At 42.2% G+C, this 21099-nt stretch overlaps 1 protein-coding gene across 2 annotated transcripts in view; it reads right to left on the minus strand.

The window, feature by feature from the left end:
* The window catches only part of SPTBN5 (spectrin beta, non-erythrocytic 5), a 150404-nt gene extending 130966 nt beyond the window's left edge, over positions 1–19438 (minus strand). The window contains exons 1-11 of one of the 2 annotated variants that reach the window (XM_045012303.1): positions 19312–19438; positions 18734–18847; positions 16812–16890; positions 15967–16083; positions 12524–12691; positions 11690–11809; positions 8067–8224; positions 6224–6452; positions 2086–2717; positions 914–1052; positions 502–734 (exon numbers count right to left, since the gene is read on the minus strand). In XM_045012303.1, coding sequence (XP_044868238.1) covers positions 502–734; positions 914–1052; positions 2086–2717; positions 6224–6452; positions 8067–8224; positions 11690–11809; positions 12524–12691; positions 15967–16077 — 1790 coding nt within the window. In that variant the 5' untranslated portion in view covers positions 16078–16083; positions 16812–16890; positions 18734–18847; positions 19312–19438. Of the gene's footprint in view, positions 1–501; positions 735–913; positions 1053–2085; positions 2718–6223; positions 6453–8066; positions 8225–11689; positions 11810–12523; positions 12692–13216; positions 13376–15966; positions 16084–16811; positions 16891–18733; positions 18848–19311 lie in introns of those variants that run through there. The other variant, XM_045012304.1, reaches the window with a different exon arrangement.
* Between the last annotated feature and the right edge of the window lie 1661 nt (positions 19439–21099).

Raw genomic sequence — 21099 nt, forward strand, 5'->3', positions numbered from 1 at the left:
AGCACTGCAGAAAATTCAGAGATTGAATTGCCATGATACCTCCGAGTCATGGCTGAGTTATGGATGGAGCAACATGGGGAAGCCAAAAGGAAATTCCCCTCTCAACCCAGGAGATGAAGAATCAGCCATAGCAGATCCAGATCATATAGAAGCAACTAGGAATGAACTTGGCACTGAAGTTCCCTCTCAGTCCATGATAGCTGATGAGCCTTAAGGTTAATGTGATGTACTGTCCCTTTAAATATTTGAGCTCTCCCCCCACCCAATGCAAAGCCTCACTTTTGTGTTAGTTTCAGTTTTGAAGCCTGAACAACAAAGCCAGCACAGGGAGAACTATGGTTCTATCAGCTCCCTCTGTGATTATCTCCTCCTCTGCTGGATCTGTTATATCTTTATATGTGGAGAAATGAGAAATTCTAGATTCTGGACCTCCCATTATCTCTGTTTTAAAAGGACCCACCATTCTAATCAGAAAGAGCTGGACCATTAAGAGAGCCTTACCGGGATTTGCTGAGAGCCACGAGTTTTTGGTACAGCTGATGGAGCATCCGAGCTTTGGCATGAAGCACATCTGACTTGACTGCTTTGCCCTTGGTGGCCTCTGCTGTCCTCTGGGTGATGGACCTCACCCTATCATCATAGGAAGTGATCTGGAAGTCAACCAAATTGTGCTTCTGCAACAAATCTACTACCTCCAAGAGCTGCTTCCCATAATCCTGAGATATCACTAGTGCCTGAAAACCAAAAGTGAGAAATTATCAGCACTATGACCTCATCTTCTCCTATGTGTGTGCAGACAATGCCATCTAGGGATCTAACTGTCACTGGAATACAGTGGCTGCTGCAATTACTTATATTGGTAGTGGTGCAAATTGTGTGCACAGACCACATGCTGATGGAGAGGGGTTGGTACCTGCAGTCTTTTGAGTTCCTCTGTAATGGTATCAATGTCCCTCAGAAGGCCCAGAGTTTCCTGCATTGCTCCCAGAGAGCGTTTCTGTCTCTGGAGCTGCTCCAGTAGATCCTGCCACTGTTGGGAAATATCCTCTTGCCTGTAAAGAAGGGAGGAGACAGGACTGACTCATCCACAAGGATCTGATGCTTTGGACAGCATGGGGAAAGACCCTGTTGACACATGGGGCTTACAATTTTAGAGGAGTTAAATGAAACCTAGGGTTCCTAAAGTCAGATACAGTGTATGTGTCATCTAATGAAGCATACACTGGTCTCATGGCTCAGCACACTAAATCCTCTCAATGAATATGGTCCTGGGGAAGATATTTTGGTTAATACGTAAATCATCATTAATCTTGTTTGAGGGACTATTGTGTATGGATTCTCATATCTGATGTCCCATGTCCTTTTAGTCTGTGACAATAAATAGGTATGAAAAAAGGAATGGTCCCTTAAATGACTCAGATTAGATACAAATTAATTCAAACCGTACCTCAAATCAAAACCAAAACTTCTGTGGAGTTTGGTTAAGTATTTTATTATTTTCACACATGCTTCTGGCTTTGATTGAGTCTAGAAAAGACAAGTACTGAAATACCACTGAAAATGTTGTTCTTGGGGTATTTCCATGAAGTCCCAAACCAGGAATTACTGATCATCTTAGAAGTACTGATCTCACAAGATTTATAGCCCAATTTGGGAACTAGAGGGGCATCAGAAGATTTGTGGCTATCTAGCTGAACCTCTCAAACCACACACTAAAAGAGATATGTGATGGGTTGGCTGAAAATATTCTACTGAAGCTTTCTTTTGATGGAAGACTGGGTTTTCAACAAAACAAACATTTCACATTAAGTGTCAGCTTTCCTCAAAATGTTTGTATTTTTATCAGCCAATTTTTGTTCCCCAGTTTTTGAGGTTCTTTTTTCAACAAAAAGTTAAAATTTTAATGAAAATGAAACATTTTGCCTTTTCATTTACATTTTTTGGGGGTGGGAGGAGGAGGGGGTATCTGACCACCTCTACTCATGTGGAATAGAGCTGTTGAACTATTCCCTCCTCTTCCACATCCACTTAATATCATAACTTGTTTAGTCTCCATGACTGCCCATTTCCACTAGCATGACTCACTTCTTTACGATCTGGATCTTGCGATGGTAGTTCTCTCGGGTTATAACAGACGCCATGTCAGCCAGTGCTCTGAAGCGCTGCTCCCTGGGCAGTACATCTGCCACAATAGCCTCCAGCTTCTTAGTGGCAGCCTCCACCTTGTCTACACTCTCTGGCTGGAAGTCCTGCTTCCTGAGCACCTTCCTCATGTCCTCCAAGTAGGACTCACGCAGGGCTGCTTTCTTCAGGAACCTCTGGGCCAACTGTTCCACTCTCTCCAGCCTCTGCATCTCCCGCTGCAGCGCTTCTCCCCGGCTGTGCTCCGCTTTCTCCAAGATGACCCAGTGCTTTTCCACATCTTGCAGTGTCCTGCCTTCAGGGGGCAGATATGGCCATTGATTGTTGGCTCTTTGCTTGGTTCTGATGTGGAAAAAGTGGGCTTCAATCATGCCCCTCTCTTGGTATTTGGGGGGCTTCTCTACCGTGCGGAAGGTCTTGAAGTTGGCCATGAGCATCCACATGTCCTGTATGGAGTTGGGAAAGTGGCGATCGTCCAACTCTACTACTTTCTGTTTAATCCATTTCAAGAGCTCAGAGATCATCTGCTCATACTGAAACTTCAAGTCATCAATCTCCTTCAGGAAGAACAGAATCTGAAACACGAAAATGGAAACATAAGGTGTTTAAGCAGCGTGATGAAGCAAAGAGGAAGAAAACTATGTGGCATGCTCATAAACTTTGTTTAATTGGGATGCAAATGAGCTGCTCGTGTGTGGCCATCAGTACCAGGAAAGTGCTATTTAACACTGCAGGCTGCCATGTCCCTCAGGTTACTATATCAGCATGGAGACGGTTATCATATCTGAGACAAGGAGGATTCCTTCCCAGTCTAGGTTCAGTAAGAGCAGAATGATCACCCCAAAAACATGTTAAGCAAAGGGATTAAAAGTGATTTCATGTGCCAATATTAATTTTATTTTCTCTTAAAAAATAAGTGAATTGTGTGGCTCATATAAGCTACAGATGGTACTAGCTACTTGTCAGAGGTAGGCATTATGTAGGCAAAAACTATGTAAGCTTCTTCCTAGGACTGAAAAATAAGAATTCTGTTTTCAGAGTTTGTTTTTGTTCTGCATTGGAACAAAACCAAGACCTTGCAAAACTTTTTTAGGAAAAAAAAGAAAGAAAAAAAAAAGCAACGAGGGAGGGGGAGTGATAGAGATTTGTACCCTAGAATACCAATAGGCCAGTGGTTAAGGGCCCTCACCTGAGATGTGGGAGACCCAAGTTCAACTCCTACTCTGCCTAATTTGGAGGAGGACTTTGAACCTGGGTCTCTCCCAGTCTAGGTGAGTGCCCTGGCTATTCGGGGGGTGGGAGGGTCTTGCTTTCCCCCCATGTGAAATTCCATGTGAGGCCTGAGAAATCTTCATGAAAGAAAATTTCATCAAAACATATATTTTTCCACAAAAAGGTTCAATGAATCAACATTTTCCGATGAAAACAACATTTTGTTGAAAACTTCCCAGCCAGTTCTACTTTCTATCCATGGTCAGCCTGAAACACCTTTTTCCCGACTAGCAGCACTCCTGCCACTGACTCCTGAACTTGTCTTGAACAGAGACTGAAAAATGTACCACAATAAGCAGTGGTTTTGTGAGGATGGCAAATGTCAACTAGTAGCAACTCTGAGACCACAATACTCATTTATTTCACTTGCTATGTTGCCTGGATTGGAATTCAGTTTTCCTGAAGTAAAAGATTTTACTCTAATCTGTAGTGAAACAGGGTGAGGGGCAAAAACCCCTTTCTATTTTATGTATACATTTTATTCCTTTCTTTGCACCTTATATTTCTTCCTCATCCCACAGCCCTGCGTAACCCCTAAAACTGAAATGCCCCAGAGATACCATGGCTAATGCTGGCTGAAACCTGCTGCATGAAAGTTCAAACAATACAGAATGACATTCTGTGTCTCTGTTGCTTTCTATGGAGACTCGGCACCATCTGTTTCACTCTGCAGACACTTAAATTAATAAGGAAGGTGTTGCAAGCGAATAAAGACCTATGAGCTAAACATTCTAATCTGCTTTTGCCTATCAGAAATTGTACTTGGAGAAGAGTGGCTGTCCCAATGCTCGTAGAGGAGTGAAACAGCACTAACCTTTAGTGCAGGAAAAGCAGCCCGTGACATCAGGACTCCCTTCTGTATGTTCTGCCATCGCACCCAGTTCTGGCTGAAGGATCCTAATAAGTGCATGGTCATGGAGTGGATGGGGGAAGGGAGATTTACCTCTCTCGATTGATTCCCTCTGCAATCCTGGTCACTCACTTAGCCTCAGCTGTCAGGCTGTCTTGACACATTGAGGCTTCCCTCCCCAATCCTATTAGTGAATTCAGAGCTGCCTATCTGAGGGGACTAAGGACATGAAGATATTATCGTGTGTGTGTGTGTGTGTGTGTTTGCGTGTGCGTGCGTATGGAGAAGGCAGAGAGGCCTATAAGAAGGAGGAAGGGGAAAAAGGGCTGAGAGGGAGAGAAAAATGGGAAACAAAAAGCAGGTAATTGCAAGGAGAAAAATGAACAATGAAAATAGAAAACAGAAACAGGAAAATGCGAAAAGGAAATCAATGGAACATTTAAAAAATGGAGATAGAAATATTTATCCCAAAACAGTTTTCCAGAATATGAAGATGCGTCCTATCTGATCCTCTGAGTTCTTATACAATTCATCTAAGTAGTGCCTAAGATGACTGGGACTTTAGAAATGTCTAGATAGATACAGTGGGTACACTTAAAAAGTTTTCTCACTTCTGAGACAGTTTCCCATTTCCAATCATAATCCATTTTACGTATAGGAAACAATTCTCAAGGCAGAAGAAACTCTGCAAATGTGACCTATACTCTGTAGACTATAATTGCAGGACTGGGTAATGTTAGGGATATAGTGGTATGAGAAAGGAAATAAGCTGGTCTAATGAAGAACCTGAAATATGTCTCCAAGCCAGAGTCTTAGGTGGTGTCCAGCCTAATCTTTTTGCCCAGTCTCCTCACTCATGCCCAATCAATGCTTAATCAAGCTACAAGTGCTCCTCTCCTCCATCACCTCTGTTCAAAGTACAGTGCTGCTGTTGATATTGAGCTTGGGATATCTGGGATAAAGACAGGATCTCCTTGTCTTTATCCCAGATTAACTAACAGTGCAAACCCTCCATTGCGAAAGCTTTTTACCTTGTCACAACAAGGGAAATCCTGCTTTGGATTTTTGTCCCTACTACTGTGCAAACATGTTCCTGTCATAGCACAACAATCTTTTAAAAATCAGATGTTCATCAGCTCTCACACACATACATAAGAAGGTGAATACTTTTTGGGTTCACTTCATATTTTTGGCAAAAATGGAAGGGAATTTTTACAGACAGAAAAGCAGCTATTCCCAAAGAAAGCTGTCATCATTGCAACAACCACAGCATTTTGGCCAGAGTCTGTGAAAAATACCAGTGGCTTTTCCATGAGAAATTGTAGTTTAATTTTTTTTAATAAAGAACTGAAACCAATTTGTTTTGTTGAAAATACTAAACCTTATTTGTATAAGTCTGTTTGTTTGTTTGATGGGTTTTTTCCCTCCTTTTTTCTCACTTTTTTACTTTTGTCCCCTCATTACTGGAAAAGAGGGGAAAAGGGAGAGAAAGGGGGAAAACCAAACTAAACTGAAAACCAATTTTTTTCAGGTTTTAGTTTTTCATGGTTAAACTGAAAATTTTCTACTGAAACAATTTCACAGACTCCTTACTAAGCACCTTAGTTATCAAATACAAAATCAAATACAAAATATGACCGAACAAAGAAGCTAATTTCCATATAGATAAATCCCTTTAGAACAGCCAGGTTCTAGCACCAGAGTGGGTCTAAACCATTGCCAAATCAGAACTGTCTACCCACTCACTCACACCGGCTGTACCATTTACAAGTGACTGACTGTGCAAGGCCATGCAGAATCAAGTCTCTGATATGGTCACACAAATGGTTTGAATTAACATGACTGTGCAGTTAATCTGAATAAAAGCTTTTTCCAAACTGGTTTAACTTTATGCTACTGGGGAGGGGGCTCAGTAGAGATAGAGGTAGGAGGCAATTGTAAAAGTGGCAATGCACTGACTTTAGCAAGCCTCTTCTGGACAGTCTGGCCCTGCTTCAGCCTGGAAAAGTAATGGTAATAGAGCGACACATAGGTCATGATGGATCTCTCATCTGGACGAGGCATTGCCACATCCTCAGCATCCAGCAGCTTAGTGATTCCCAGGTGCTTTTGTGCCACGCTGAAGGCATTGTTCAGGTTCTTGATGGGCTGCTCACGCCTCAGTGAGCTGTAGTGGATGAGATCAGGCCTGGATGAGGAGAGGAACATACGAAGGACACAGGAGAGGAGGGTTAGATTTAGAAACAACAAAATAGAAATGAGTTACTATCAAGAAGGGTTACACCTCCCACACATAGCTACACAACACACTGTATGTACACATATATACTGCAATGTAGTATCTGGTGCATATCACTGCTCTCTTTGTTATGGGCGGTACAGTAGCAGCTGTTAACATAGATATTCCTTTGGCTTTATAGGTCACATGCTGTGCTTTTGGTGCAGCAGGATCTGTTTTTTATCCCAGCTGTCACCATGAAGATCCATGTGGCCATGGTGCATGTCACAATGACCACTGTAAAGTCCTGTATAGTCATGGCTTTGTTTAAATACACACAGATTTGTATATAAAGGATGCTACTGAGCAAATTTCTGACACTGAACAAGGAACTTTAGTAGAATGAGGAACACGGTACAATAATCCCTTAAAGCATTGAGTAGCTCTCTGCTTTCCTGTAGTGCTTTGGCATAGACCTCTCACTAGCCCTCCCTTGCCTGACAGAAGAAGGAAAATTCCCACTCCAGAACTCAGCTCACCACAAAACTCCCCATTCCTCCTGCCTCTTGTCGTCCCTGGCTGGTGAAACAAAGAGTCACTAGGTAGGAAATGCGGAAATGGGAATGTTGTCCCTGGCTAGGGAGTTATGGGGTTTTAAGTCTTCCTGCCAATAGATGGAGCAGCACTGGTATCTGATGAGAGAAGAACTGTCCAAGGTGGCAGACCCATCTCTCCCTTCTTTCTTCTGTCCCCTGCTGCTTCCCCCTCCCCTCAAGACGGGCAGAGAGGGAAAGAGGGAGAGCCTGCTGCCTTCAGCTCCCAGCTATAGCTCTCATTGAACTGAAAGGGTTAAGTGCTAGTGAAGACCACAGAAAACCCCATTTTCAATAACATTTCAGAAAGTGCAATTGAAACCAGTGAGGAAGGTGAAGATGAAAGAAAGCAAATTTAATGTATATTTCTCTAGTATTTTTCTTAATGCAAATTTTTTGAACAGGAGGAGCCAAGTTTTGAGACACAGCTACTCATTCCTATCAATGGCCAGCCAGGATCAGTGAGAAGCACAATTATTCTGCATGGCACAGCTAGCAAAATCATACTCTTCAAGACACTCGGAGGAGACTTTGCTCCTGCGGGGAACACAAACTGGCTGAGATGATGATGTGCTTCTAAGCCTTAGGAATGACTAGCCACTTACAACAGTGGAACAAAACATGCTCTTGATCTGCCATCAGTCCTTTTATATCACTGTTTGATAGTGACCGATTTAATGCTTTTCTAGCAGATTCTACTTGTTTTCTGAGCAAAATAAAGAAATAAGTTTAAATGCAGAGTATATGCTAACAAAGTCATTTTTGTTTCCAGGAAGAGAGAGAGTCAAACTCCATGAACCTGATTCTTCCATTCTTATTCAGGCAAAACACCCACTTAAAGAAATGGTAGTTCTGAGTGAGTAAGGGCACAGGGGAAGACAAAACCATTTTCTTGTCTATCAAAGAGAATTCAGACTTTGGAAGTGGCCATGCTAAAGCTAGACACAATGGCGTCAGCTCTTCTTGAAGCCTTCCCTCATTACCTATTTACCTGTGAACATGAATGAGGGCGTTGAAAGCCAGGCCATCAGACCAGCTTTTGGAGAAGTCCTTCACACTCACATTGGAGTAACTAGCAGTCTTATGCTGACACCAGATCAGCAGGGCTTCATTGGCAGACAGTACATCAGCACGGACTCCAAATTCCTCCTGGGAAGAAAGCAAGGTAGGAAAATTCAGGATGGGCAATAAATCCCCCCTCATAATAACAGCCCAATCTCCTGCAACCGAGCTACTTTTATAAAATTTATTTTGTCCCCCTCTAAAATCTACGAAAATTCATATCAGTCTTAAAATTGGTAGGCTAGGTCAAATGCTTTTACCAAGTTGGAGGTGAACAAGGGGTCCCTAAATTAGGCACCCTAAAAATAGGTGTTCAGAGTTCAGAAAGTCTTCTTTGTCCACTTTGTAACAAGCTAATGGAAAACAACTTAAAGCCTAGTTTATTTTTGTCTCTTTAGCCATAATCTGGTGCCCTGCACCAAAATGTAGGTCTTTAAAGTTTAATGTTTAAGGTTATTGGCTTTTGATTTGGTAACGTCTCTAAGGAATCTCAGCTCTGGTGAGTTTCTTATGCATCAAGTGACTCCTGGAGACTTTAAAAGTTTCTAGCAACCAGGGGAAAAATGTTTTTCCCCAAACGTGCTACATAAGGCTTGTAGAGGGGAGTGAGGTGTGTGTGTGGGATCCAATAAGTCTCAAGCTTCAGGGGCCATAGGGATGTGGGGTGAGCAAGTCTCTAGATGGGAGAAGAGAAGGGCAGAGGCTATGAGAACTTGGAGGAGAAAGGTCTCCAGGTAGGGTTCTGAGGGCTGCCAGGAGCAGAGTGGTAAAGGTGGGAAGAAGGGACGAGTTCAGAAACAGCTCCTGTGTACTAACACTTCCCTGACTCCTCCACCCTACAGATTTCCAGTATTTCCTTAGAGGAGTTCCACTGCTAGAAAACAGTGAAGGAAAGTTGGGTAGGGAAGGTCCAAAAGGAATCAGTGTTTTCTCCCAGCTTAGTCATTTGCCACCCGCAAGCTACTCCTAAGCATCCCCTAAATCAACAGGCTTCTGGTGGGGGAACAGGGGCTCTGGGGGCATGATGATATGGGCAGACTGCCAGGAGAGGAGGGGCTGAGGTGGGGGCAGCTTTGCTAAGGTGCAAGTTAAGGTTGCAGAGCATTTGTATGAAAAGAGCAACAGTTAATTTGTTGACAAATCCTCACATGAAACAAAGGAGATGCATTCTATGGATTTTTTAGTAAATTCTGCTTTCCCTGAAGTAAGACGACTGTCATCCACTGGTATGGTCTCCTGTCTCCACTCTGTCATTGAAGGTACTTTAAGAATCTTTTGGGTAATAAATGTATAAGAGAGAGTATGTTGGCTGAAATGAGTGAAGCCATATCTTTAGCTGACTTGACAGTGCAACTTATCCAAGAAGGATGCAGTCCTGCATTCTAGTCCCAATATCTATTTCACCCTGGAAATTAGTACAGTCTCTCTAAGTATAAGAGGGACTCAAGTTTTGTGTGTCAGCAGAAGAGAATATGGAATGCTAAGAAAGCTCTCAATCTCTCTAGAATTACAGCTGAAGGGGGTTTCCCCATAAACTCGCTCTGAGTTGCAATTTTTCTTCACTTTTTCCCTTGATATTACAATGAATAAGTTGATGTGTATATGCACCATTGACCTCTATTGGGTGAATTCAGAACTGCTGAATAGTTCAAAAGTAGTGAGGGTCAAAGTTTGTAAAATAAAATGTTTTAAATTAAAAATGGCATCTTGATTAATGCCAAAAATTTCATGAAAATGTTTTTAACCATTTGAAATGTTCCACATTTTAAATTAAACAATTTGAAACAAAAATGCTGCTCTGAATCAGTTCAAAACAAAAAGAAATTCAATTTGAATCCAAGGAAAACATTTCCAGTTTTCATTTGGTTTCCCTAGGGGAAAAAGGAAGGGAAGAAGGGAGAGAAAAGGCGAAAAAGAAAAAAGAAATTTTTGTTTTGATTCTATTCAATTCAAATTGAAATGATTTTTCTTTTTAAAATTCTGCAAAATGAAAATTCTGCAAAAAAAATAGAATTAAACAAACATTTTCTGTTTTGTTCTAATTTTTCGATGGTAAATAATTCCTTTTTTTTTAAACCCAGCCTTAGTCATAAGTTTCATGTTGCTATTAGTGAATGGAAATCCTGCTTTAGCTTATGTATGAATCTGAATCTCCCTGTTCATTCCCTTATTTTATCATCCCTGGAGGGAACAAGACCGCCTGCAGTGCTGTCAACCTGCTCATAACACTTGCAGCTCTGCATTAAGATAATAATTATAAACAGATCTCAGGCTTCAGAGCTTCAGTCACCTGCAGTGCTCAGGAAGGAATTTTTTTCTTCATTGCACAACTATATTCTGAATTGTTTTCACCTTCTGGAATAGGCTTCCAAGGGAGGTTGTGGAATTACCATCATTGGAGGTTTTTAAGAACTGTTTGGACAAACATCTGTCAGTAGGTTTACTTGGTCCTGCCTCAGCACAGGGTCTTGAGGTCCTTTCCAGTCCTACCTTTTATGATTCTTTGATTCTTCTTCTGAAGAGATTGGCTTTGACTGGAAAAAAGACACTGGATAGTGTGGACCCATGCTCTAAGTTGGTACAGAGAATCCTCTTCTGGTGTGCCTTGCTCACATGCTCAGGGTACAACTGATCACTAGAGTTGGGATCAGGAAGGAATTTTCTCCCAGGTCAGATTGACAAGGATTTTGGCTTTTTTCCCCCCACATTCCTCTGTAGAATGGGGTGTGGTTCATCTGCTGGGATCTTCTAAGAATCCCACCTAATTGATTCCTTGCCATTGCTGGGGCCTCAGGCATTGCTGGCACCTTGGGTGAAAATTAATGGCCTGTGTTATATAGGAGGTCAGCCTAGATGAGCTAATGGTCCCTTACGGACTTAAAATCTACAAAACTGAGTAGTAGGGGGCCTGTGATTTGGAATTTAAAGGCATTGGGCAGATGATGCATGTCCTGATGTGCACTTAGCCAGTGATGTCAACAATGAAGCTCCTTTATCTTCTGTCAGCCAGTAAGTAGAGGGCAGTGGTAAACACATACACTAGCTGAACACTGTAGCCATGTGGATATCATTCCTTGTACTGGCTGAGATAGTGTCACTGCTCCTCCAGCTGCCTCAGCCAAGCCCTGTGCTTTTAGCGGTGATGTACAATGAGTTTGAATCTAACATCACATGAATGCAGTTGGCAGATGGCCAGTATGTCAATGGACTTGGATACATTAAACTTTTCTGCACATCAGAAAAGAAATAGCAAAACTGGAAATAAGTACATTTTTTCACAGTGAGGGTAATTAGTCATTGGACCAGTTAAGCAAGGGATGTGGTACATTCTCCATCGCTTGCAGTTTTTAAATCTAGATTGGATTTTTTTTTAAAAGAACACCCTAGTTCTGCCACATGTTATTGGCCTAGATACAAGAATCACTGGGTAAAATTTTATGGTTTCTGTGATCCAAGTGGTCAGAACAGATTATTTTAATAGTCCCTTCTGGCCTTAATCTCCATGAAATCTATGAAACACCTATAGACAATCAGAAGAAGACCTCGTTTTACCTTATCAAGTGTGATGGAAGAAATCTGGAACCGGAGGATAATGATCCAGATTAATCCCAGGATTAGGGTTCGGTCCCCATCTACAATATTCTCAGGCCCAATCACCTTTACTTGCACCTGCTAATAGACAAGCAATTCCCTTCAGCATGAAACAATCTGTGTCCACCGCTCTGGAGGGAGAACTTGTGTAATAAACGATGTGTGGAGAAATATATGTTCCCTCATGGCTGTTATTCAAACGGCAAGCAAAACTGTACAATATAGGAATAGGGTCGTATCCCTTTCAATAGTTTGTGAGCCCTTTACTGGCTCTGTCTTCTGTGTTTCAGAAGCAACCCAGAACCCTGCCAGAGCAGCTAGGCCTTCCATGTTGCATATAGTTAGTCAACACAGTTATTTGGATTCCACTGTGCCTGTGTGCTACATTACCTTTGTTTTGTAATGAACAAAAGGCACAAGAATGATTTGAGGGATGTCTCTTTAACTAGAAACAAGTCAGAACATTGATATCAGAAAGTTCCATGGTAGATGGAAGATGGAGAAATTAAGAGCAAACTAATGAAGGTGCAGGGACAGCAGCAGAACCACTCTCTTCTCTCTCTTGAGGAGGAAACTCCTAGTGAGAGAAGGTTACTATGAAACCAAGTACAGTTTGTGAACCTGAGGTAAAGAGGGGAAAAGGGACAAAGTAAAAAATCTCCCATCTTCATGGAACACCTCATTATGTACTATAGGGAAAAAAAACAAACAAGCAATCAAGCAAAACCCATTGTCAATTTAATTTTGAAGTTAGCTTGTAAATTGTTCCAACTAGTGTCAGCTTCCACTTCTCACCTTGGATTTGAGGAACGTGATGGCTTTGCTATTGTTCTCCAGAAAATGTACCCTCATTTTGCCCCAGTTTGGTCTAGGCAGTGATTCTCCAGAGAGCAGCTCCAGGAGTTGCAGGAGGTAAATGCCATCCTTCAGCTCCGTGTAGATGTCTTGTATCACAATGTTCACCTGCAAAGACAAAACACACCACATAGAAACTTAGTTTCTGTGACTCTTGCACTTGGCTGACATATTTTGATTTTTTTAACATGGAGCAAAGAACATCTGGGTGCTGACATCACAAGATCTGCTCTGTGAGATCTAGTTTTGCCTCTGTCTGTGTGGAGACCTACTACAAGGTTAACAGGAATTACACACTGAATGAGGGCAGGCTGGCAGGGCTGTACAGTAAGGTTTAGTCATTTCTGTGCTGTTCAACAACTTCAGTACTTTGTGCTTCTGCTACTGGATTATCATCTCTTCTGTTCAGCCAAGAGCATGATGGGCAGCTCTCCTTTATTCAGCCAATGGCCAGCTCCACTTCCAGAGTTTCTTCCACATAGTGTCAAGCAAGACTTGCAGCCTCTTCCTGGGTTTCACCTGAAGGCCACTTGATTTGCTTTACCCATTCAGTCATAAGCTGCTATGCATCAGAAATGGATTACTGGGAGAATGTCTGTTTGGGAGCTTCTCTGGATAGAGGTGAAATATTACCTTCCAATTCATATAATTAAGTTTAGGCCCAACGTGGTCTTACTATCTCCTCAGCCCTTCCACTCCCTCCATCTCTGTGTGGTTTCTGAATTCCTGCTTATATAACCCCCTGCCTTCAGCTGTTGTGTGGGCATATAAAATACATGGAGCCAAGAGGTGCTTTCCCTACAGGGGATTATTTTTGTGTTGACTTTAAAGAGGCACATTCACACACAGGCTAAAAGACTCACTTTTTTTCAGAATTTTTATTGCCATATTTGCAAATAATCAAATCTAGCTGTGACTTAATGCCTTACAGTTCACTTTGTATCTAGCCTTGCAAGTGAAGTCACAATGTCAAAGTGGTGACATCATAATCATTTTTGTGGCAACAGACTAATATTCTGAGCACAGGATTGTCACTTTGCTGCGGGATCAAGAATGGGCTCGGTCATGATGGGAAATGGTTTATTAAAATACAAATAGCTAAAAGGGAGCAGTAAAAGGAACTTGGCTAATACCAGCCTCCTGTAGACAGCTCTTGAGTTATAAAAACTCTGCAGCTTTTACACTCTATCTCTTGGCTGAATTCCAATTCAGGGTTATAATGGAACACTAGTTCCAACCTTAACTAAAGCCTCACAGTCAGAATCTCTCACACTGTTACTTGGTCAGTCATGTGTGCGTTAAGATCCACCCACAACAAGCATATTACCCTGCTGCCAAGGAGGTGACCTAAATGGTTCAGCAATATGGTATGATATGTGTGTGTCGTAACCTAATTATAGTATACCTGAGGAATATCTTTTGGCCTCCATGTCATTAACCCTTAAAGTGGGTCATTATTAGACCACATCACACCTCTCAGGGTAATTTACTATGATTCTGAACTACTAATTTCTCCAGACAAACAAGACCATATATTTTTAAGATGAAGAAACAGCTTTTTGAATTAGGAGTAGAGTTACGTGGGAGGAAAATAGGATCAAATAACAAGTTTAAAGATCAAACCCTGCCCTATCATCTGTGGGTTCCACAGGCCCTCTTGCAGCAGAATCAGCAAGAATGGAAAGTCCAGGAGCAGCTTCAAGCAATTTTAAGTAGGCATGTTATGTAGGACAAGTAGTTGACAACATTCTCTTGACTGCTTACCTCCAGGCCCTCAGATAGCATCCTATTTTATTCTCCTAGTTATTTCTTTTTCCATCTTCTGTCTCTACCTGTTTAAATGTTATAGCTCTAAAGTACTGAGAGTGGTGTCTGACCGTTTAAAAAAGGTAAAAACCTCTCAGTTGGGTTTTGTGCCAGTTTTATTCATGAAGACGAAATCTTTTTAAAATTATAGTTTGCAATGAACCTTTCTGTATAGATCTGTGCTTTGCACCATCGTGCAGTAATAATAATTTTATATATATATAGTTCCATTGTTCCATACAAACTGGAATAAAGCTACCAAACCCATGCTTTTAAATAAACTGACAGTGGGACCACATTACAATCTGAGAAGGACAACGAATAGAAGTGGGCTCAGTTTTCAGAGCAGTGGTTTTTGTCCTACCATTTCCTAGCCCCACCAGAGTCAGCAGGGAATCCAGGCATATTACAGTGTCTGAAATGTAGCTTGCGATCTAAGCTCAACTCCTTTATCTCATGGGGCCAGAAACTGAAAGTACATTCCCAAGAAGACATGGATAAGCTCCCTACGCAACTTCATACCTTATATGGCTTGAAAGTTCTCTCGCTTTCTCCACTTTTATGATGTGCAAGCAGCTTAATCTTAAGGATTGAAGCTTAAGACTGAAGTCAGCTCTTGAACTCTGAGGTATCTTTGACTTCACTGAAATAATACATATGACTAGATGGTGCTCTGATATCTCCTTGATTTCCACACTTGTTTGGGTAGCAGAACCGTTGTGTTTCATAGTTCTCACATGCTAAGTAATATTTAATCAACTCTCTTGCTCTGCCCTAAAGCCACCAAAGCTTAACGATGTCTGTCTTTCATGGGTCATCACTGCCCATCTTGCAGACCATAGTGCTCACATTAGTCTAACTCACAGTGGAACCTAAACTGCTCCAATGGTAGCAAGACCAGATCACAGTTTGGAACAACCCCCACCCCACTGTGGGTTACAATATGCACAGTTAAATGGGAGGCAGAAAGCACTGGCAGTTACAGCTAAGGTCCCAGTCTGGTCAACTGGAACAATTTCCCCCAAAGATTTGGAAGCCTTGCAGAGAGCCACAATTTAGTGAATGTCACAGATGTATCATTAACTGCTCAAATGATCAACTCCTATCTTTCTTTCACTTTAAATGTGTTCATATTAAGACTGCATAATCACAGTCACTGAGGCTGCACGAGCCATTGTAGCCCCAGATCAATGGGATTAGATTGTACAGATTCTACAAATGAAGGTTTTTTTCATAGGGGATGCAATTCCTCCCTGGGGAAAACTAGGCAACTCAGGACCTCACACAGAAAAGATAATTGAAATAGGAAAATTCACATGAAGGTCAAGGGATTAAAGGAAAACAACTCATGCCACAAGACAGAACTCTGATTTCAGGGGAGACCAGGAACCTGGACCTTAAAGCAAATCAGAAGGATTGTTTTGTAGGTATGGTGAAAAATACATGATTGGGTCACCCGCCTTGGCAGGAGTCTCTGTTGCTTATATTATACATCCAATGACAGTAAATGGGGAAAGGCTGAGCAGAAGATGAAATTGAGAATGAAAAATAAGTCCAAAGGAGGAGGAACCACCTACATTGTTCTTGTGGAAGACATTGTTTATCCAATTAGTGAAGGTTTTCTTCTGTGTGGACATACGCTGCTCTTGCAGCTTCTTGATGTGACCATGTACATATTCACTATCCATGGTAGCCTAAGAAGACAAACATCAACTTGAGTAATTCACTCCCTCTTCCCCCTACTTTGTTCTCAGCTCTCCCTTCACTCTTACGCTCTCTTTTCTTGAACACAGCCCCTCCTTCACTAGACAAACTACACAAACACATACACAACCCAGAGAATTTATACCAAGCTGCCCAATCATCTATCACATCATCCTTTTTCGTTCTCTCTCTAAGTCACTTGACCCCATCGGGGGTATCACGGTCTGCAAGTCAGCAGCACCTTCCTAGAGTGTCCTGAAAACAGATGACTGAGAACTGAGCCTCAGTCTCTCCAGGCAGTAGTGGGATCTGCCAACCCAGCCTTGGACGTGTTGCTTGAGAACCTGTTCCAGTGTTATGGTTCAGTTCTCAGTCACCTGCTTTCAGGACATCCTGGGGTATTGCTGCTGCCTTTTAGACCAGGGTATATTTGATGGGGCAGATGCTGGTCTGGAGGGAAGGAAAAATATGCAGGTCCCTCCTTTTGAGGAGTCCTTCATTGTCAGTACATCCATCATTTCCAGTGGAGTCCCCCGGCCAAAGGTACTATTTTGTAACAGAACTATGCCACCTGTATGAGGACGAGAGATATTTTACAAAAAACAAATAATATAAAAGCTGCAAGTTTGAGAACCTTTAGTGACCAGAAATTCACTTGCTTAGACTTCTAATTGTATTATCTTTAGAATTAGTATATGAAGAAATTAAGATTAGTTACCTGGAAGAACAGCCTAGCTGAATCTTGGTGTCATGCAGTCAGAAGAGGAAATTACAAACAGACAGCTGGCATTGGAACACTGAAAAGAGAGAAGGGACTGGAACATACCAAACTGGCAAACCACAGGGGAAATGGATAGAAGTGTTGTGCTTTAGAACTTTTCTGTTTCCCTCTGTCTGGGCCTGGCCCTGAGCTGCAGTTACCTACAAAGGGTGGAACACTGGCAGGATTGTAAACCCACAAGTCAGCTGGCAAGTGTTGGAAAATGGCACCTGGGAGGGTTAGAACAATGCTGGGGCACAAGCAGCAGTAGCCCATGGAAAGTTGCCTACATGTTATTCTTCCTTGGATCTAACAAATGAGAATAAGACTAGAAGCAGTTTTAGGACACATGCTATCCCTGGGATGGGGGAGGAAGGGGTTAAAAGCACAGATTTGCTTCTGCCACCCAGGAGCAAGGTGCTGTTATTCTGTCACCATCTGCTTTGTCTGCTTTGTCTGCTTTGCCACTGCTCTGCTTTTCCACAACACTGACTACAGTGAAATCTGAACTATCAAAATAAACAAAAATGGAGAATAAATCCATAAAATTTTCATGAAAGTTACACAGAGCTGCTTGGAATTTTGCAAATTTTAAAATTAAAAAGAAATTCAGAACTTTTCTCCTTCTTTTGACCAGCTCTAGCACCTAACATCTTGTCTGTCTGGACGATGGATAACCAAAGAAGTGTCTTTCAATGAATGCTCCTGTCCTAGGGGCTGATGTTAACTGAACGTTCCCAGAGAGGCTAACATTTCTCACCCTCCTCTCCTGGACAGTCTTTAATCCCAACAGCTGATGACTATCATCAAGCCTACCATTGTCTCAGCTGTCCCAGACATAACTTTGCTGACTTAGAATGCAGGATGGGTAGGGTCACCATATTTCCCAAAAGGAAAATGGGACACTGTGTGGGGCTGGTCCGAGCCGCTCACCCAAGCCCCGCTCCCTGCATGGGGCTGGCCCGAGCCCTGCCCCTCCTCCTCACACAGGACTGGTGTTGCTGCTCACCCAAGCCCTGCCTCACACCTGTGTGTTCCTCCACACCCAACTGCTCAGGCTGGCAAAAGGAAACAGGACAAATGTCCACATTTGCCAAAAAAGTCGGGACAGCGAGGACAAGGCTTAAAAAAAGGGACTGTACTGGTCAATACAGGATGTATAGTCACTCTAAGGGTGGGAGAATGGAGAAACAGATGCACGCAGGAATTTGTAAAGAACAGCAGCCCCATTTCAAGGCCCAGAAAGGATTGAGAACCCCTCTCGTATTGCAAGATCAAGGTCAGAAAAATTTCAGGTGTCTCCTGAACACATCTTTATTCCTGGCCTTCCCCTGTAACTTATTCTATATGGTTAATACCTTCTGCATGAAATATTTCCACCTAAATTTCCTATTATATGTTTCATATGGTATATTTCGCCCCACCTCCTTCAACTTTTGAAACCTCTACCAGTTAAAAGTGATGTCCCTGAATTATATTAAAGCTCTTTCATCATTTTCAAACCTTTTTTGCAATCACCTTTGAAGGCTCTTCTTTTCTAAGGGCCAGACTGTGATATTCTCACACCTATCACATATTGCTGCCACACTCTCCAGCCCATTGACTTGTGAACAAGTGTTCACACTTGTTAAGGCAGACAGAACCATGAAAGGAGTTGGTTTTCTAGTGAAGTTGCGCACATTGATCAGGTTTGTACTGTAACACACTCTCTTTCTCTCACACAAGTAAACCTTCTCATTAAGAGATATTCTAGGCTGAGATCTATCTGCATCGGCATAGAAGAATGGGGCCACTAACAATAGAACTTGACTTCAGTCACATGTCTTCATTTATTCCACACAGAGAAAGAAAACCAAGGAACATTAACAATCAGGACTTACCCAGGTTTGTAAAGATTCCCCTTTCAAGTTCAGAAGTCCGTCATTCTGGAGATCGACTTTCAACTCCAACTGTGCTGTTCCCGCATTCTGTTCCTCCTGGGCACTCAGAGTGACCTTTGGATGCCATAATAAAGGGAAGGTATTTTATAATCCACATGCAAACCCTTCTTCTGACTGTGGAGGAAACAACCCATTTGTGCAAAGGGGGTAGGGGGCAAAGGTTATCACAAACTGAGTTGGTGTGATTGTTATGCTTACAGAAAGGTAAGAGGCAGCTTCAACGCTGACATACTATATTAAGATATGCATTAGGATGCAGTGCCAACAACACAGATGTTCTGATAAAGAAATCACTGCCTTCCATACGTTGGTAGCTCTGATGAACATGGGCGCTCCAGAAACCTGTTATCGCTGAGATCTCAGCTGGAATTTGAAATTGAAAGTTCAGTAAGGAGTGCAGAGGTTCTAATTGTTCAAGAGTCATTTACATGGGTGGAATCAAATGTGAAGGCAGAGTAATACATGCTGGAATTAGCAAGACACTGCTGTGAAGAAGTTCATATTACTGCATAATCTACCTGTCAGCAGCAAGATACTGCTGTGGGGAAGCCCACACTGCTGGAAGGCCAGCTGCTGATGGAAAAGCTCTGCTGCAAAGAAGCGCTCATTGCTAGACTTCCAGTTGACAGAGCCAGGTGATCTAACATCAGTCAGTTTACAGCCCTGGAGTGCCTCACAAGTGACAGGGCTGCAGTGTCACAAAGCACAATGGTCCTAGATATTAACTGGGCTGGAGTGGGGCTCACACAGCTGGAAAGTGAGCAGGCATTTGAAGTTAGTATTTATAGGCAAGGACTGGGCTACTAAAGGACAGGAACGGAAAACTGATCCTTCCCTGCTAGGTTTGAGATGTCTTCTCATGCTGAGGAAATCACTAGACATGTCCGTTCTATTAACATAAGAACATAAGAATGGCCATACTAGGTCAGACCAACATAAGAATAGCCATATTGGGTGATCTAGCCTGGTATCCTGTCTCTGACTATGGCCTTGCCAGATGCTTCAGAGGGTATGAACAGAACAGGTGACTTTCACATGATCCATCCCCAGTCATCCAGTCCCAGCTTCAGGCAATTGGAAGTTTAGGGACACCCAGCTTGTGGGGTTGCATCTCTGACCAACTTGGTTAATAGCCACTGATGGACCTATCCTCCACAAACTTATCTAATTCTTGTTTGAACCCCGCTATACTTTTGGCCTTCACTACGTCCCATGGCAATGAGTTCCAACCATTGACTGTGTTGTGTGAAGTACTTCCTTTTGTTTGTTTTAAACCGGCTGCCTATTCATTTCATTGGGTGACCCTTAGTTCTTGTGTTATGTGAAGGGGTAAATAATACTTCCTTATTCATTTTCTCCATACCATTCATAATTTTATGGGCCTCAATCATATCACCCCTTCATTGTCTCTTTTCCAAGATGAACAGGCCCAGTCTTTTAAAGCTCTCTTCATATGGAAGCTGTTCCAAACCACTAATCATTTTTGTTGGCCTTCTCTGCACCGTTTCCAATTCTAATATAACTTTACTGAGATAAGGCAACCCGAACTGAATTCAATATTCAATGGATTTGCAGAGTGGCATTACAATATTTTCTGTTTTATTAGCCTATCCCTTTCCTAATAGTTCCTAACATTGTTACCTTTTTTGACCGCCGCTGCACACTGAATGGATGTTTCCAGGGTACTATCCATAGTGACTCCAACATCACTTCCTTGAGTGTGAACAGCTAATTTAGACCCCATCACTTTGTATGTGTAGTTTGGGATTAGTTTTTCAAATGTGCATTACAGAGGTGCTGGAACACTTTGTAGAGTGGGGGTGCTGAGAGCCATTGAGTCAAACTGTAAACCCTGGATAGGACGGAAACCACTTCAAGCCAGGGGATGTGGTAGCACCCCTCCCCCCACCCCCACACTTCTAGTTCCAGCACCTGTGGTGCATTATATTGCACTTATCAACAATGAATTTCATCTACCCTTTTGCTGCCCAATTTAGTAAGATCCCTTTGTAAATCTTCACAGTCAGCTTCAGACTTAACTATCTTGAGTAACAGCAAGTTGAAGACAGACAAAGGGTGAACTGGACCTTTATGGCCATGCCTTTCTCTACGGGGACTTGATTTGACACTTTAGTTTAATTCAATGGATTTTTGTAGTTCTGTGCCACAGGTTCAGGAAACCTCCTGAGTATGACACACATGAACTTCTTAAAAAGGCAGGGATTTTCTATGACATGTACAATAACTTCCATAAAACATGTGAGTTAATCATTAGCTAATGATTAAATATGTGGAACAAAGTTTCT

The sequence above is a fragment of the Mauremys mutica genome, chromosome 4, assembly GCF_020497125.1.
Source record: "Mauremys mutica isolate MM-2020 ecotype Southern chromosome 4, ASM2049712v1, whole genome shotgun sequence".
Lineage (NCBI taxonomy): Eukaryota > Metazoa > Chordata > Testudines > Geoemydidae > Mauremys > Mauremys mutica.